Source organism: Galeopterus variegatus, unplaced genomic scaffold, assembly GCF_000696425.1.
Source record: "Galeopterus variegatus unplaced genomic scaffold, G_variegatus-3.0.2 Scaffold1498, whole genome shotgun sequence".
NCBI lineage: Eukaryota > Metazoa > Chordata > Mammalia > Dermoptera > Cynocephalidae > Galeopterus > Galeopterus variegatus.
Window position 1 is genome coordinate 126,940 of NW_007727609.1, and position 19,160 is coordinate 146,099.

General features: G+C 52.1%; 1 protein-coding gene across 1 annotated transcript in view; it reads right to left on the reverse strand.

Annotated features, from left to right (window-relative positions):
* The window catches only part of PLEKHA6 (pleckstrin homology domain containing, family A member 6), a 60,021-nt gene that overhangs the window by 4,668 nt on the left and 36,193 nt on the right, over positions 1–19,160 (reverse strand). The window contains 12 exon segments of the mRNA XM_008577357.1: positions 1,206–1,351; positions 1,806–1,939; positions 2,018–2,185; positions 3,104–3,277; positions 6,908–7,014; positions 7,211–7,340; positions 9,690–9,829; positions 10,431–10,542; positions 12,594–12,689; positions 13,544–13,693; positions 13,986–14,066; positions 15,317–15,385. Of these exon segments, the coding sequence (XP_008575579.1) occupies positions 1,206–1,351; positions 1,806–1,939; positions 2,018–2,185; positions 3,104–3,277; positions 6,908–7,014; positions 7,211–7,340; positions 9,690–9,829; positions 10,431–10,542; positions 12,594–12,689; positions 13,544–13,693; positions 13,986–14,066; positions 15,317–15,385 (1,507 nt within the window).

Below are 19,160 nucleotides of genomic sequence, written 5' to 3' on the forward strand. Positions count from 1 at the left end.
TTACCTATTACTACTACAGCTACTACTAGCAGCATCACCAACACTACCGCTACTGTCACTATGCTACGGCAGGCCAGCATTTATTGAGCACTCGCTAAATGCCAGGTACTTTTACCTATTACTACTACAGCTACTACTAGCAGCATCACCAACACTACCGCTACTGTCACTACTGCTACGGCAGGCCAGCATTTATTGAGCACTCGCTAAATGCCAGGTACTGTGCTAGGTGCTTGGCATAGGTTATTTCTAATCCTCACACCCTCAGGACCGGAGGCAGGTATTTTGATGTGCATTTTGCAGAGAGTGGAGCCTCAGAGCGCCAGAATCTGACCACCCCGTTAATCACCAACGTGAGCTGCCACCTTCCACCACGTTCCCAGCTGCGGTTCTTATTTGCTGGTTTCCTGACTCACGCCTGGGCTGCCGTACCTGTGGCCTAACCTCCTTTGTCTCGATGAGGAGGACAGTCCCCCCGGCTCCATGATTTACCCACGGTCTCTCCTCTGCCTTTAGCCCTCCCGTTCAGACACGGTCTCTTCCATTCTTCAAAACTCACTTATATGGTCATGTCTTCGGGGATGACATCTCAGGCCGAGCAGAAGTTAGTCCTGTTGACGTCGGCCCTGTCAGCGTCTCCTCGTGTGCCTGCTAACCAGCCTTTGTGCCCACGTGAAGTTAGCTCCCCATACTCATGTTTTCTTAGCAGAAAAGTGGGTTTGGGTCAGCAGCCACGGTGGTGATCGTATCACTCTCAACTCCTTGGTTGCCTGCACCATCTTCTCCTTTTATTCTTCCTATTTGCATGCACCAGGAATGGGATTACCTGGCCCTCTCTCTACACCTGGGAAATACTTTTCTCTCTCCCAATCAAGCTCAGTTACCTCCTTTTCTCTGTGCCTTTCCCTGACCTGCCCAGGCAGAATGGCTCCCTGTGCTGCCTGCACGGCCTCTGGCTGTTGCTCTGTGAAGCTGTGATAAAAATCATCATGGCTCTGAGCTCCTGGATGTCAGCAACTGTGGCCCCTCTGTGCCCCCCTGAGCCTAGCACAGTATCTGGTGCTCAATAAATGCTCACCCTGACCATGAGGAACATGTCCTTGGCCTTGTAGCTCCCTGTCCCTGCCCCCCTCGCAGCGCTGTACTTCCTCCCCTACACCTGGTCAGCGGGTGTCCCTGGCAGAGCGAGGCCCAGCCCCTCTCACCAGACAGCATGCGGCCCCTGCGGGAGGCCTCGGTCGCCAGGGCACAGGAGATTTCAATCCGCTTCTCCTGCTCCTGCAGCTGGCTCTCTGAGTCCTGGGGCACGTCCACAGAGTCCCCCTCGCCGATGGGCACCACGTTCTGCATACTGAAGAGGCACAGACACACAGACATGGAGGGAGGGACAGGATGGTCCAATTGGCTGGGGGTTGCTGCAGACTGTGGTTGGCAGGGGGATCAAGGCCCTGCGAAGGTGCAGTCTTTGGCTCACAGCAAGGCTGTCCCTAGCAGTGAGTGGGACCCTGCAAAACACAGGTCGGGACCCCTACCTCAATGTTTTCAAATGAATTAAAAGGTTCACGTGAACATTAGGGCAGCCTTGAAGGGCAAAGGAAGTCACCAGACGGCAGCCCTTTAGTTTTGTCTTGATGATATGATGTGCACAAGCCCACCGGTCTTTTTAGTGCCCCGTCGGATGCCTTGAGCCTCTGCCTCAACGTGCTCTCTCCTGGGAGGCTCAGAGTCCCTGACGACATCTAGTGCCCCAGGTGCCCCAGGGCCAGGGTGCGCTGATGAAGTGGAGGCACAGCCAGACCTGTTACCTGGATTTGGCAATGAGTGTCTTGATCCTCTCTACCTTCTTCTGCTTTTCCTTTAACTCCTCGGGGCTCAGGGGAGTGTCGGGCTCCAGGTCAATGTACCGCTCGGGGATGAGGACTTTGTCTGGGGTGGACAGCTGTGGAGAGACTGAGGTCACCGCCCACGTCCCCTCCCAGGGCTTCTCCCCCAACAGCCTGTCCTGGGCTCTGCTCACCTCTTTATTGATGTCCACATCATAGTGCTGGGGCTCCAGCTCCATTTTGCGAAGCCGGGCAATTTCCTCCCGTGGTGTCTCATAGGCCTGCCCACCAGGCTCCTCTGCCCGCAGGGCCGCCTCCAGGTTGGAGATGTCTACCTCATGGATACTGCGGTGGCGACGCACCTGGGAGACAGCAACGTCATGACCACACCACTGCGCCCCAGCATGTCTCATCAGGCTACCACTCCACTGCTCCCATGACCCCCTACTGCAGAGCTATCTTCATTCCATTCTGTTTACCCAGAGCCCACCCACCTGTACGGGCCCAGAGATAAGATCTCATCAATATCTCTCGTTAATACTTGCCGTTCCCTTATCCTGAGGCACCCTGTGTTCACATTCTAGGCCATATATTGTGGGCCGTGTAATCAGGATGCCTGGTGTTGATTTCTAATTGTTTCATATTATAAAAGTTCCAATCCATAAACTAGAATGTAAATTGTGTGAGGGTAGGATTTATGAGTCAAAATTTTTCTGTTTCTGAAATGTAATGGAAAGAAAATTAAGCAGATGCCTTGGGCTACTCCCAGCTCTGCAAATAATAGCTGTATGGCTCAGGAATCCCTTCATTTCTCTTAACTTGGCTTTCCTATCTTTAAAATAGAGATCACACACATAATTCCTAGCCCAGCCTTGTTGAAAGATTAAATGAAATAACAGAAAGGGATTTGTGAATTATATTGTGCCATGCAATGGAGAGCTATTATGATCATCTTCATAATAGTCAGCCCAATGCTAAGCACATAGAAGATGCTCCAGAAACACATATAGTGAATTTTATACAGTTTACTTCAACAAAAGTAATCAAGTCATTCCTTTTTCTGAGTTGTTTTTCTTTAAACATGAAACAAGAAACACTTATTGAAGTAACTCTCCTGCCTGGTGAGGAAAAGCCTCCCCCAGTCCTCCCAGGTGCCCAGCTTGGGTTCTTTCTAGTCTCCTCCCTCTCAAACCTCCCTGGCCCAGGCTGGCCATGTCCTGGGAGTGGTCAGTGTTGGCAGATGCCAGATGCATGCCTATGGGTGGCTGGAAAGACCTTACCACTTTGTAGGCAGGCCGGGTGCTGGCATCGGGGGCCGGGCTAGCTGGGAGCTGCAGGCTCCTCCGCTTCTCTTTCATGGAGCCACTCTGGTGGCGCCGCATGCGGTCAATCTGTTCCTCCACACTCATCTTGACCTTCCCCTCACCAGGGAACACAGCACTCTTGGGGCGTTCCTGCTGCAGTGGGAAAACAGGGCTCTGAGGAGTGCCTCATCTCCTGCCCAGCTTTTTCATCCATCCTATGCCTTTAAGAGTTCCCTTCTATGGGAAGCCTTCCTGTAGTGGGTTGAACAGTGGGTTGAATAGGACCCCCAAACATATTTCCAAGTCTTAAACCCTGGTACCTGTGAACATAACCTTTTTTGAAAATACGAGATCATCCTGAATTAGAGTGGGCCCTGAATCTAATAATGGGTGTCCTTGTAAGAGACAGAAAAGATGACACACAGAACAGAAAGTAAAGTAAAAGATGGAGGCAGAGATTGGAGTGATTTGTCTACACAGAAAAGAACGCCAAGTATTGCCAACAATAACCAAAAGCCAGGAGAGAGGTAGGGAACAGATTCTCCCCCAGAACCTCCAGGAGGAACTGGCCATGCCAACACCTTATTTTGGACTTCTGGCCTCCACATCCATGAGATAATAAATTTCTGTTCTTTTTTATTTATTTTTTCTTTTTGTCTTTTTTACTGACCGGTAACGGGATCGCAACCCTCGGTGTCGCGCCCGTACCGGGGACCGGCAATGGGATCGCAACCCTCAGTGCTGCGCCCGCACCACGCCCAGCCAGTGAGCGGGAACCGGTCTCCACATGGGATCTGAACCCTCAGCGGGAGCGCCGCCGTGCTCCCAAGTGGCGCACTCTCCAGTGCGCCACCGGGCCGGCCCTAAATTTCTGTTCTTTTAAGCCACCCAGTAGGTGGTAATTTGTTACAGCAGTCACAGCAAACTAATACAGATTTTATTACCAGGAAGTGGGTGTTATTATAACAAATACCTACAAATGTGCTGGAGAATTTGGAATTGGGCAAGGGGTAGAGGCTGGAAGAATTTTGAGGTACATGATAGAAAAAGCCTAGATTTCTTTGATGAGATGAATGATAGAAATATGGGTACTTTGGGCCAGCCTGGTGGCACACTCGGTAGAGTGTGGCACTTGGGAGTGCGGTGGAGCTCCCACCGAGGGTTCGGATCCCATATACAGACCGGTCCGCTCACTGGTTGAGCGCGGTGCAGGCGCGACACCGAGGGTTGCGATCCCGTTGCCGGTCACGAAAAAAGACAAAAAAGGAAAAAAAATAAAAAATAAAAAAAGAAATATGGACTTTAAGGATTATTCTGGTAAGAGCTCAGAGGAAGTAAAGAGCATAGAAGAAAATGTTTCTATTGTCTTAGAGATCTATGTATTATTATAAACAGAATGTTGGTAGAGATATAAATGTTACAGATATTTCTGGTGAGGTCTCAGAAGGAGATGAGGAACATGTTATTGAAAAGTGGAGGAAAGACCATCTTTGTTATAAAGTGGGAGAAATTCGGCTGAATTATGTTTTATTGTTGAGTGAAAGGCAGAACTTGTAAGTTATAAACTTGAATATTTGGCTGAGGAGACTTCTGAGCAGTGTTGAAGGTGGCGCCTGGTTTCTTCTTGCACTTATAGTAAAATGAGAGAGGAAAGAGATAAATTGGGCCGGCCTGTGGCTCACTCGGGAGAGTGTGATGCTGATAACACTAAGGCCACAGGTTTGGATCCCATATAGGGATGGCTGGTTAGCTCACTGGGTGAGCGTGGTGCTGACAACACGAAGTCAAGGGTTAAGATCCCCTTCCTGGTCATCTTTTAAAAAAAATAACAATTAAAAAAAAAAAAAAAAAATAAAAAAATAAAAAAGGAAAGAGATAAATTGAGGAAGGAACTGTTAAGCCAAAAGAAACCAGCATCTTATTATTTGGGGGGCTCTCAGCCTACCCAGTCCACAAAGAATGCTTAAATTAGGAAATTCACTATTGGAAAAGTGTGTCCTGGAGAGAGGGGTCAAGGATGTGGCTGGACAACATTTTGTTAAAGAGATTAGGTTTGTGACTCATGGATCCAATCAACCATCTCAAAAGAAGCCAGAAACAGAGATGGGGCTATCCAGGAAAAATCTGCAGAGAATCCTCTAGTAGCTTAGATCCTCTTGAGATACACAGGGGACCAACAGGTTTTTGAGAATGTTATATCATCCAAAACATTTCCATCTTGTACCGAAAAGGACAGAGTAGGGAAATGAAATGGGGGGAAAAAAACTGTCAGACTTCTGGGATTCTACAGGCAGGAAATAGGATGATAGAGCTACTTGGCTGCAAATTGTGTTACCCTTCAAGAAAAAAGAAGAGTGATTCTGAGAGCAAAACCATGGATGCCGAGGCAGAGGCCACAGAGGCCAGCGTAGAGGCAGGGCCGATGGAGACCCTGCAGACCCAAAGAGCAGGGGAGTCAGCCACAGAGGATTATTCTTAGGCCTTGAAACCTAATGGAATTTGCCCTGCTGGATTCCAAACTTGCTTGGGACTGGTGTGACCCTTTATTCCTTCAATTTCTCTTTTTTGGGACAGCAATGATTATATTATGCCTGTTCTACCATTGTATTTTGAAAGCAGATTATTTTCTGGTTTTACAGGTGGAGAGGAATTTTGTCCCAGGACAGATCCTACCTAGGGTCTCACACATACCTGATGGAGATGATTTAGATGAGATTTGGGACTCCTGAGCTGATGATATTTAGATGAGATTTTAGACTTGGAATTGATGCTGTCATGGGTTGAGACGTTTGGGGATGCTGGGATGGGGTGAATGCATTTTGCAAGTGGAATGGCCATGAAATTTGGGGGCCAGAGGATGGACTGCAGTTGTTGAGTAGTAGTCTCTAAAAGATATGTCCAAGTCCTAATCCCTGATACCTGTGACTATAACCTTACTTGGAAATAAGTCTCTGCAGATGTAATTAAGAATCTCAAGATGAGATTATCTTGGATTAGGGCAGGCCCTCAATCCAATGATGGGTGTCCTTATAAGAGATAGGAGAAGACCCACAAAGAAGATGACGTGAAGGTGGAGGCAGAGATTGGATTGAGGCATCTAAAGCCAAGGAATGCAAAGAATTACCAGGAACCACTATAAACTAGGAGAAGGGCATGGAATAAATTCTCCCTCAGCGTTTCTAAAGGAATCAACACTGCTGACACCTTGATTTTGGACCTCTGGTCCCCATAAATGTGAAAAAAAAATTTTTGTTGTTTTAAGCCCCCAGTTTGTGGGGTTTTTTGCTTTTTTTTTTTTTTTTTTTTTTTAACTCCTAGCAACCCTAAAAAACTAATACACTGCCTTCGGTCAGCACGTGTGATACTGACCAAAAAAAAAATTTTTTTTTTTTTAAGCCCCCAGTTTTTGGGGTTTTTTTTTTTTTTTTTTTTTTTTTTTTTTAACTCCTAGCAACCCTAAAAAACTAATACACTGCCTTCGGTCAGCACGTGTGATACTGACCACTGATTTTTGCTGCTTTCCTTCCTTTGTATGTCATCCATGGCATGTTATGATAATTTTGTTAAATGTTCCTTTCTTCCTTGTCCCTTGACGTGTCCCCCTGAAGGAGAGCTCCTCCTCCAGTGGGGCTGCTGCCCCTCCTCCTACCTGTTCTTCCTTCCACCCCAGCCCTGAGTTGCCTGAACAGTAGTGACAGGTGGGTGCACACACACGGGCCCTGGGCTCGCAGCCCATCTCAGGCCTGCAGGAGCTCTCGGAGCCTGTGGGTAGGTACTCACGCGGGAGGAGAGTCCATTGGTGAGCCCGCTGGCACTCCTCCTCACCACCACTGACGGGGCCACCTCTTCATCAGTGGGCGACTTTGTCCGAGGGGGCACAATGCCAACTGCAGGGAGACAGGGAAGCCAGTGGGCCTCATGGAGAGCGGGAAGGCAGGGAGCCAGCTTCTCAGAGGCTCAGTCCCACTCGCCACTGAGATTAAAGGCTCTGGGTGAATGAGCACTCTCTCTGGGTATGAATGAACGTGCAGGGCTCCTCTCTGACCTCCACCTTTCCTACAGGGGAGGATGGAACAGCAGTACCTTTGTTGAGAGCTGCCTGCTTCTCTGCCTCCACCTCCTGCCTGGTGGGCACAAGGCTGATGTCTCTGGCGGTGTCCGGGGGTGAGGTCTGGTGGGGGTCTTTCTTGCTTTGCTCATAGCTTGCCTTGGGCTGGGGAGAAAGGATGAGAATACGGTTGATGCCCGAGTGGCTGCTGGGGATTTGGTCCCCAGTGATGTTTTTTGTTTTGCAATGGTTGAAGCTCAAACCTTTGAAGACACACAGGGAGCAAGGAAATTCTCTGTGTGCCAGCTGGGCAGTGGGCAGGGATGCAATGGAGCCCCCCACCCATACACTTAAGGCTAGTCAATGCTGGGTCACCCTGGGGAATGCGAGAGGCCCCTCCACCCGACCAGCTGTCTCAGCAAGCACTAAGAAGCACAGACTTGCCGTGAGCCAGAGTCAAGGAATGGCGGGGGAAGGGGATTAAAGGCCAAGGGTATCTGAGGATTCTGCCAGGATCCCACCTAAGACCTGTGCAAACAGAACCAGGTGGGCCTTGGTACCAGGATTCTGGGGGAATGAAAAGGGCATTTAATGTGGGGTCACAGAATCATGAGTTAGAAGGGATCTCAGACGTCATCTGAGCCACCTCCACCCATTGTATAGTTGAAGAATCTAAGTCTCAGTGAGGAGAACACAAACAGAAGACCAGGCGAGAGGCCAGAAACTTTGGCTCTAGCCCAGCTAGAGAGCCAGTCCTATCCCCTTTCTCCACCTGTCAAACACAGGTACTGTTATCTTCTCTGTCCACCTCACCGGGCGAACCCTCAAGGGTTTTGCAAATTACACATAGCTGAGCTGCTAAGTATATGGGTTTTCCAATTTTAGGCCCTTTCTACCCACAACACACCTTCTTCCAAGCCTAACTGCCAGTCTCCTGGATCTTGGCTAGGGATCCAGGTGAGAGAAGGAGCCAGAACAGAGGAGAAAAGGGCCTGTATCCTTACACTTCAGGGGCTCATGAGACCCAGAGGACACAAGACAAAGCAGAGGCAGAGAGAGAGCATGGGAGGACTGGGGCCTGAGGCGGCCAAGAGACAGGAAGGGACGGGAATGGCACTGGCGGAAGGGGTGTGACTCAATTTCCATGGGCTGGTGCTGTTGGTAGGGAGTGCGGCATGACACCAGCACCCACATGACTGCTGCCCATGAGTGTGGCAGTGGGGTAGGGCAGCTACTCATTTCCCCGTTGTCCACAGAAAGCATAGAGGGGACAGCTGGCCTGTGGACTGTCTCAACCACCCCTTTCCATATCCCACGGTCCAACGGGGCAGGGACTGGTGGCAACTGAGCTTAGGGAGAATTGATGGGAAAAACGACCTTGCCCCTCACCTGGCCCTTCACCTGGCCCTTTGCCCATTCTCCCCCGCCCCCACCCTCCAGGACCCAAGGGTGCTGGGTACCTGACCCCTGGCTGTCTCGCCACTGCGGTGCCAGGAAGGGGAGTTGGGGTATGGCCAGAAGCGGCTCTCGCTAGGGAGTGGAGGGACGGTTGGAGGAGACTCCAGGGGGACGTAGGCTTTGGGGAGGGGAGGCCGAGGCGGGCCAGGCTCCTGAGACAGAGAGAAGCCAGAGCATTAGGAGGAAAAAGAGCAGGCACTGTGAGAGGGGGAGAAAAGAGCGTTAGCAGGAGGCAGACAACAACAGCGCTGGAAACCGGGCCGGGCCCTGGGAACCCCAGACACCCACCCTGTCCAACTCCACAGCCATCTCCCTGCCTGGCCTTCAAGGCCCTGCTCAAATGAACCCCCACTGTCCACCACCCCCTACTACTCCCCAGTTTTTCTCCACAGTTCTCTCCTTGCCTCACCATCATGCCAGGCGCATTCCCACCTCGTACCTTTGCTGCCACCGTCTCTCCAGAATGCCTTCCCCTCATCCTGCTACCCACCCAAATGCTCAATGGCCCAGTCTGAGCTCCACGCGCCTTTGGAACATCAGAGCATTTACTGCCTGAACCGCGTGGCTCAGTACAGACACACACACTGTGGCGTGCCCTAGGCCGGTGGCGTACTATGACTTGGTCTTGGTCTCCATTGGGTGCTGGGCTTCCCGAGCGAAAGACCATGGGGCACGCAGAGAATCTTTCCCAGAGTGCCTTGCACGACCCCTTGCCCACAGTCGAGCCCCGATAAACACCCGTGATGGGCTGACTAGGAAACTGCTCCCCACACCGACCCTCAACCTTCTCACCCTCTGGAATAATCCTGGATTTAAATTCCTGTTAAGGATATGGTATCTTTGCTAACCGTCCTGGTGCTCGGGAAGAGACCTCCCTGAAAGGGAGTTAAAGATGACAGATGGAAATGAGAACAGGTAGAGGGGAAATCTGGAGGGACGGTCACAAGACTGGGTGCAACAATGACTCCCGAGATGGGCACAGAACTTGTGTGGCTCAGGCAAACGAGGATCTGGCCCTCCCTCCCCACCTACCTTCTGCTCCATTTCTCCACTTACCTCGTTGGACCCAGGCTTGGTGGGGGACCCCTGAGAGCCCGACACCAGCGAAAAGGGGCTCAGGGGGCTGGTGAGGCTGGCGGAGCTGAGAGGGCTGGCTGGGCTGTTGGAGCTATAGGTGGTGGAGGGGCCAAGTCCTCCTTGGGGGAAACAGAAGGGGAGAGAGATGAGGGCTGGAGGAGGGGAATGGCCTGGTGTGCAGACAGGCACTGAGGGTAAAGGAGCCAGACCCACCGGGGAGGAGCCAGACCCAGGGGTGTGGATGTCTCAGGGCACCTGGGCCTGCCGAAAGGATGCATTACAGGTGCTGGGGTCACAGGCTAGCTGTTGAGAGGGGTGCTGGGCAGCGAAGATGGTAGACAGAAATGACACTGGTGCCTCTGAGCAACACTGTTGCTTCTTTTCTGAGTCAAAAAAAGCCAGCCTGAGGTCCCAGGGCTCAAGGAAGACACTAAGGGAGGGGTCACAGATCACCAGTGCGCCCACATGCTTGGGGGCTGGGGAGGAATCTAGAGTATCAGGGTCAACAGTGGCTCTGAGTGGTCTACCTGGTCTATTCTGTGGGGGATAAGGCAGGTCTGCCTCCCAACCCAGGGCCCAGGGGAAGCTTCTGGAGCCCTGAGAAGGCCCTGACTGGCTCGGGGCACAGTGTGAGTGGGCAGGCATGGGATGGAGGCCAGAAACACTAGAGTGTTTCTGGTGAGGCAAGAAGCCCAGGAGGCTGGCGGAGGAGGCGGCCACCTCTGTGCTTGGCGGTGTCCGTGCCCCGGGAGGGGTTGTTCTTCCTCAGCCCCTCCATCACGTCCTGGATCCTCCAGATCTCCTTCTGGATCTGCCGGTTGAGCACCTCATTCTGGAACAGCCACAGAACCAGTCAGAGGAAACAGCGACGAGCAAGGAAAATCCCAGCCTGCCCCCAGCCCGGATGCTCTGGGCCCTATGGACCAGCAGGAGGCAGGAGCCGCGTGCACGTGCGTGTGTGCGTGTAGACACACACACACGCACATGCACGCACGTATGCACACACACACGCACGCGCGCACATACACGCGCACACACACGCACACACGTGCGCACAAACACGCACGCACACACACGTGCACACACGCACATGCACGCACACGCGTATGCACACACGCACGCACACACATGCACACACACGTGCACACACGCACATGCACGCACACGCGTATGCACACACGCACACACGCACGCGCGCACACACACACACACGCACACATGCACGCACACGCACGCACACACATACGCACACACGTGCACACACACGCGCGCACACACATACACACGCACACACATACGCACAACACACATGCACACACACGTGCACACACGCACATGCACGCACACGCGTATGCACACACGCACGCGCGCACACACACATACACACGCACACATGCACGCACACGCACGCACACACATACGCACACACGTGCACACACGCGCGCACACACATACACACGCACGCGCACGCACACACACGCATGCGCACGCACACGCACGTGCATGCACACATACGCACACGCACGCACACACACGCATGCGCACGCACACGCACGTGCATGCACACATACGCACACGCACGCGCGCACACACACATGTGCACACGCACGCGCACACATACACACATGCAGACACACACACACACACACACACACACACACACACACACACACACACACACGCCCCTCCCCAGCAAGGTCATCTTTCTCATGGCAGCCTCTGCCTCCTCGGCTTCTATAAAACACATCTCAGAATTGCCAGAGCCTCAGGACCTGAGTGACGACCCCCTTCTGAGCTCCTCCAGGCAGATCAGGGGGTCTTAGAGCAAATGCCATAAGCGGACACTTTACGGTAGCCTGTTTTCTTCCCATGGGCCTCCTGAGAGCTTCCAGTTTCTGGTTTTTCTTCACATCCAAACAGCCTTTTCAGAATACTCACACCTAACATATACCTAGTCATAAATTATATTCAATGACAGTTTACGCTCTTCAAAAGATAATAACCACCGTTCATTTGGCATCCCTCAGTCCCCGGCACTGGGCTAAGCGCTTTGCCTGTACTTCCTCATCTCAACTGACAGCGACTCTGAGAGGGAAGGGCAGCAGCTGTCCCCACTTCAGAGATGAGGAGACTCACGCCCAAGACCAGCTGTCCAGCAAGCAGCGTGACCATGACCCTGTCCTACTTCCTAAAACATTTGTGTTTATAGTGAGGCTCGACCATGAGATGTGGTGGGATCTTGGTCCTCGGGACCAGGAAGGTTTTCACTTCACCCTAACCAGCTGCAAGGGAGGGGTGGTGAGTTTTGTTACCAGGAGGGCAACAGGGAGAAAATGGGGGAAACCAGGGTGTTAAGTGCATCAGAGAGACAGGGCTTGCAAAACCAGAGAGGAGGCAGGGCCCGGGTGGAGAAAAGACAGCAAAGAAAAGATCAACCCCCCCGAGATTGCTATGTCCATCCTCTAAGCAGACATCAACCCATCCCAGAAAGGAAAGCCTCTTTCTTACCTAAAAATTCCTGCATAGATTGCTCCTGTGCTGCCTACTCTTCTGACGTCACGAGATATTTATACTTACATGTCTGTTTTTTATATCCTTTCAGTCATAAAACACCTTATGTCTAACCTAAGTCTCCCATGCCTCAGCCATAACTCCTTCCCCTGGGAGTTGACAAAATGAAAGAGGAATTCCACAGTATCTTCATCCTGAAACTCGGATTCTAAGTGGTCTGAACCTTTGCTTTTGTCTCAGGACCAATTCCTGGACTGAAATCTCTGAGATCGCTAAAGCAAGAAAAGAAGTCACTTTGTCTCTTCTGCCCAAAAGTACAAGGGAAGGCACAGAGCACATTCCAACCCCCCGTGCTCAGGGGCCTTTCTTCACCTGGACGTCCAAATTGAGCTGCTCCCAGAGGTCATCGTGCAGGGCAGAGACCTCAGACTCGAGGTTCTCATACTCCATAGTGCTATTCGTCAGGGCCTGCGAAGGGACAGGGGTTTACTGAGAAAGCTGCCATGAGCAAAGCATTCCTCCTTATCCTGCAACAAGGCCGAGAGCCAGAGTACCTGAGGCCCGGAGGTCTGGGCAGGAGGGCACAGAGGGACAGGAGAGGGGCACAAGGCTGAGACATTCTGAGGACAGCCAAACACTGGCCTTACAAGAGGCGCAACAGCCCATCGCACTGCAAACTGATATAAAGAGAAAACGGAACCCTCTACAGGTACGTGGGCAGGCTGAAACAGGACAATATCACTTTCATACCACCCTGTTCTCCCCAGATTGGGGGATAAAATGTGGAGGGCAAAGAGAAAAGAGCCCGAAGGAGGATGCTTGGCTTCTGGAGGTTGGGGACCGTCCTTCTTTTGGGGCCACATTTTCCTGGGGCTTTTGCTGCTTCTTCTGAGAGCCATTATCCCAGCAGTCAATGTGGGAGGATGGGCTCTGTGCCCACTGAGAAATGACCAGGGCAGCGGCATTTCTGCCGGTGCCTTGCTTCTCCAAGCAGAAGACAGAGTGGGCAGCAAGGTGTTAGAGCAGCCAGGGAAATAAATCACCCTCTACTTCCTGATGTCCCAGATAAGTGCCGGTACAGGTACAGTCTGTGGGAAACAAGCTCATTTCCTCAGTGGAGACTCTGGAATAAGCACCCTGGTGCACCTGCTGCCTACATGCGAGGCAGCTTCAAGGTCTTCGCTATGCCTCTCCCAGGTGGAAGCACCTGCTCTTGCCCTCAGAGGAAAACCTAGACTAGGACAGCACAGCCTGGGCGGTGGTGGTGCTCCTGTCCAGTGCTAACCCGGTGATGGGCACACAGACCCCGCTTCCTGGGTTACCGTGGTTGCCTGCGACAGCTCCACCCGGATATTGATGAGCTGGTTCTGCAGCGATTCCTTCTTGTGCAGCAGCTTCTCTGGGTAGGCAGGCTGGCTTCCAAACATCTCCAGCTCCTGGTGGGTCCCCATCAAGGCACTTTCCAGGCTCTCCTGAACAAAGGCAGGAGAATGGCTGAGAGCAGCCGTGGACAGCTCCTCTTGGGGGTTTTTAACAGCAGAGGCCTGTGCCCTGAGTGGTTCAACCAGGCAATTTAGCAAAGGTTGTCCTCACACTGACTAAGGTCCCTGGGAGACTTTCAGCAGTTCTGACCAAGGGCAGGACAGAAGTTTAAGGAAGGACAAAGTTTTGTCAGCTTAGTCAGGATGGAGATGACAACTCACAACCCACTCCAAGCAATCCTAGTCCATCTGCCTCAACTGAAGGCCACCCCCAGGGTCTCACCTTCTCAGCTCGGAGCTGCTGCACCAGCCGGTCCTGCTCCCTCACCACCTTGTTCTGCTCACACAGTTTGCCCAGCAGCTTCTGGGGTCCCAGAGAGGAGATGGGGGAGGGAGAAAGAAGGGGTAAAGACATGGTTTGATGGGGACCTACGAGTTGGGTTAGCAGGGCCTGGCCTCTGGATACCGCCTCCTTTTCCTGCTGAGGAACCCTGGGCCTTCACCTTGACCTTGGAGGCTCCCAGGACCAGGAAGTCGGGTCTCCACCTTGGAAGGGAGATGTGTTTGTTCTCTGAGCAAGGGATCATGTTGAGAGGGCTGAGAACCAAGTGCTGAGTTCCTGCACCCCATCCCCCGAGGGCTGCATTCACAAAGAGCTGAGGAGGTACTATGGCCTCACCACCTAGGCTGGACCACAGGGGCAGGCGGGGTGTCAGAACATGCAGTCTTAGAAAAAGCAGTGAACAATGTGAACTGGTCCCTCAGTCCCATGGGACCCTTACTCTTCTCTCATCCTGAGAGCCTGTTCTCTCCTCCTGCCTCCAAGGTCTCAGGATGGCTGACCCTGTGCTGGTCCTTGTCTGGATGGAGCCTCTCCCAGGCCTGCTGGGCAGGCCCACTACCTGAGCAGAGCCCATGGTGATGGGGAGGAGGCAGTTTAGGCCAAACTTTTCTTTTGGAAAGACTTGGGCTTCCCATGTACACACCTTCATTCACAACATCCCCACATACCTTCTTTGTTCCTTTCTGCTGAGCTACATCTTGGCCTCTGAGCCTTCCAGGCCCAGCTCACATGCTACCTGTTTTGTCCCTGACCCACCGGCCTACCTGGCCTCACTTCTCTGCACTTCTACAGAACCTATTCCCGCTCCCATTCGGTATGTGAGTCATATGTTATCACCCATTACCACCTGGCAGCTCCCACTACCCTGAAGATCCCTGAGGGCAGGGGCAGGGCCACATTCTTCTTTCTAGTTACCTGTAGGAACTAATGCCATGCTGGCAGAGACTAGACTGACTGGTTTATTTCCCAACAAAATCTGCACTCCTGTTCTAAGCAGATCCCACCGCTGTAGACGAGCGGGCTATTGCTCAGTGAGAAACACACTTAGCCAGCGTGTGCGGTAAGGGGGAGGACGTGTAAGCCCCAAAAGAGAAGGGGGATGAGGAGGAGGCAGGCAAATGGCATCTTTGTGATGAGGACAGGAACCAAATGTTTGAAGGGCCACCAGGAGAGACAGATGGATGGAGAGAGAGCTCCGGAGAGGAGAGAGGACAATGATAACAGCAGGAGGGGGCTGGAGGGGACAGGGGTGCAGGGGGAGCTGCTCTTACATCTGTGTCTTGCTCATTTAACTTGTACGTGTGGAGGCTGTCCCGGAACACTTCTGGGCTTGGAGGGACCTGCAGGAACATGAGGTTGGTTACCGCAGCAGGGGTGGGATGAGGGCGTGAGGGGCAGGAAAGTTGATGTCACAGCCCTGCTCCGTTCCTTCCAGAGACTGCAGTCCATCCATCGCCTCTGGTAGCTCCTGTTCCAGGGACCTGAGCTAATTCTCTGTCCCTGGCTGGGGACTCTGTCCCAATTTTCCTAGGCTGATGCTGGGGAGAGTAGAACTTTGCTCCCCTCAGGCTCTGTATTTCCTCTCCCCTAAGCTCCAGGATCTGCGGCAGAGTGGGCCTGCAGGGGCATGTAGCTCCCCATCGCTTACTGGCAATAACCAGGAAAACGTCAGCAAATGCCTCGGTTATCTGCGGGGACAGGACATAGGAGACTGGTGGCAACGAGTGTTAGAAACATTTGAGAACTACTGCCCTAGTAGATTGAACACCAGTCACAGGCCTTGTGCCTAAACCAGGATCAGCATGAATTTAGAAATGTCTCCAGGTGTAGCAAATGCCACCTAGCCTTAATGACACATCTGGTGACCACAGCACATTCTATACACCTTTGGCATTGGATGGCTCCATGTTATGCCCCTCATGCCCTTAACCCCAGTGATGTCTGTCAAGAAGACAACAAATATGAAACGGAAATCTTGGACATTAAAAAGCAGATTTGCAATCCCCAGCATGGCATGAGATGTTCGTGCTGGCTATTTTGATGGTTTGGGAAATGGGCCTTGTGTTTACCCATGAAGGTGAAGAATGGAGGTGACACAGTGGAATTAAGAGAGGAAGATCAGGCTGAGCCTGTCTCCAGGGGAGATGAGGCCTGGCGGATGAGCAGGTTGGGCGGGGTGAGCCTCATCGCAGATGGGGCGACTGGACCATGCACAAGCAGCGGAAATGACGTGGACAGGGTCCATGCTGCCAGGCAGAGGTCTTACTTGCATGAAGAGTTGGGCCCTGGGGGAGGAGTTTTCCACCATGCGGTTCACCATACTGATGAGAGTCTCGCTCTCACTCATCTGCAGCAGAGGAAGGGACGGACGATTCACACTTGGACCCAGGGATGGGGATCTCCCCACACCCCCGTGCTTGTTTTCCAGGAAACAGGGGAGGGCGGCTCCTCCTGGGGCCTCCAGCACCCTGTGTTTGGTCTCACCCATCGCTCACTCCCTGTGAACTGTTTCAGAACCGGCCACTGAAGCTGCCATTGAGGAAGGGCCACAGAAGGGCTCAGGGAGGCCACAGGCCCTTGCTCACAGCACCTGAGCACCTGCTGCTGTGGCTCTCATCCACACTGGCCACGGTGGCCATCTCCTTGCCCTGGTCTCATTTCTCATGCCACTTTGGATGACGACCATACAGGCAGTTGGAAAGGCTGATCTCCCCAAATGTGAACTAACTACATGAAACAAGTAAAAAAGAAAATCTGGAACCTGCTCTCTGGAACCTGCTCTCTGGATGGGCCTTCACAAATACATAGACACAGGTCCCTCTCTCTGAGCCCTGCCACCCCTTGGCTCTAGTGCAGGAAAGACAGCTAAACATGGTTTCCAGAGCTGGGCTGGTGGCATCTGTGGGGATCTTGGATGACTCAAGGGAGCAAATAAGGAGGCCAGGGCAAGCGAGCCACGTTAAAGGGACACCAGCTATCAGAGCACTGTTCTCAACACATTATCTTTATGTTTCAAGGACCATTAGGAACGTGGGGGAAAGACTATTTGCCAAATGAAAAAGAGAGAGAAGGGGGGAGGGAGAAGAGGGAGGGGTGGAGAGAGGGAGAGGGAGGGAGGGAGATAAAGGGAGGGGGTGGAGAGAGAGAGAGAGAGAGAGAGAGAGAGAGGAAGAAGTGAGAGAGAGGGGGCTGGCCAATCAAATTAACCAGAAATACCATCATTTCCCTCACTGGTTCCAATAGAGAGGATGAAAAAGTGAACTTATCAGGGAATGTCCCTGGCTGTGTCCCTTTAACTCCACTGTTCTCCAGAAGGCAGCATAAGACAGAAGGGAGTTGTGCAGGAAAAGCTTTCTGGGAGGTAAAACGAACGAGGGAAGGGAGGACAGAGCCACAACAGGGACAGGCTTCTGGGGTCACAGTTCAGGGGGCCCCTATGGCTTTTCCGTTGTCTGCCCAATCTTGGCAGGACCCACATCTGTGAGCTGTAGACAGGGCAGTGGCACCACCACCCACTTCTGCAGGGTCTGCAGCATCTTAAAAGGCCTTCCTAGGATCTGGTTTTTCTACCACTTCAGCCTAATTGGACATTTTTTCTGTGGCATAAACTGTTATTTAAAAGAGCTTTCAAAAGAGCCTTTTGTCATATGAGACTGAGTCTTTGTGAGAGTTAAAAGTCAGCAGGACATCAACCACATTCTCTGTAAGGATCCAAGCTCAAGTCTATCCCTATTTTCCTGGGGCACGTGTGTATGGGTTTGAGATTTTATTTATTGTGTTTGGGGTGTGCGTGTATGTGTGTGTGACTGCATATGGTGTGTGTGTGTTTGAGTCTGCTGCTTGTGTCCTGTGCATAGTGTGTATGGATGGTGAGCATGTGTGTGCGTGTATGCAGGACAAGGCAGATCTACCAACACAGGAGACTTTGAGAGGGCAACGGCGAGGCCCAGGCTCTTCCCAAGCACCAACTGATCTCATTCCTTCCCCAAAGAGTGAATATAAAGCAACACAGGAGGGAAGCAGGAATGGTTTCTTCCTGGCCCACTCCCACCTGTGCAGTGCTTTGGGAGATCTTTCAGCCCATGTGGGCCTCACCTGTAGGAGGAATCCTGTGCACTACCTTCTATCTCTCCAAAATGTTAGAGACATTCTGTGAGAAAGCACCTAACCTGGTGCCTGAGACACAGTAAGTGGTACTTAATAATTCTGAATTTTGGAAAAACAATAAAATAATAAGAACAGCGATCACCACTCCTCTCTAATGCCTGGCAAAGTGCTCTAATATATATTCCCACTTGATTCTCCCAATGCCTCTGTGAGGTAGAGCGGTCAGGTTCTACAATGTCCATCTTATGATTGAGAAAACAAAGACCCAGAGAGACTAAGTGACATTTCCAAGATTAAAAAAAAAAACCCTGGTAAATTTTTTTTGGGGGGTGGGGGGCAGCTGACTGGTATGGGGACCCAAACCCATGACCTTAGTGTTATAAGGCTGCACTCTAACCAACTGAGCTAATTGGCTAGCAAAAAGTCCTGGTAAATGGCAGAGCTGGAACTAGTGTGGCAGAGTCTGACTATGTTCTGGACTCTTCTCATCACACAAGACTGCTTTTTAAGAATATTAGCCTTTATCCAGGGGAGATCCTGTGATGAGTTGTTTCTGAAGCCCCCAGGAAGGGGTCGCACTCTCTGCACTGAATGCTTGGACAGCCAGGCACTGAGGACAGAGTAGAAAGCCAACCGCCCAGGCCACAGAGAGGACAGCCTGCCTGGGAGCGTGGAAGCAGAGGGCTCTGAGCACTGCAGACTTTGTTTCCCACTGGGAGGAGCCCATTCTTCCCAGCCCTGCTCTGAGTTGACATCCTGGGACTTGTCCCCACACGAACTGGAATGCTCATGGTGTGGACACCATACGCTGCTTCTGGAACGGGAATGCAAGGTCCTCGAAGGAGGAGCCGTCCCTGCTGACTAAACTGTGGGCACCAGGGCTACCTAGTGCCCCAGGTCTTCTGTGAGGATGATCTCATCGTGACATCGAGGCCCAGTGGGATGACGGGTCTTGTGGCTTGTGACTAGAGGAACCAACAGTGCAGCTATATCCTCTCATTTCGGGTT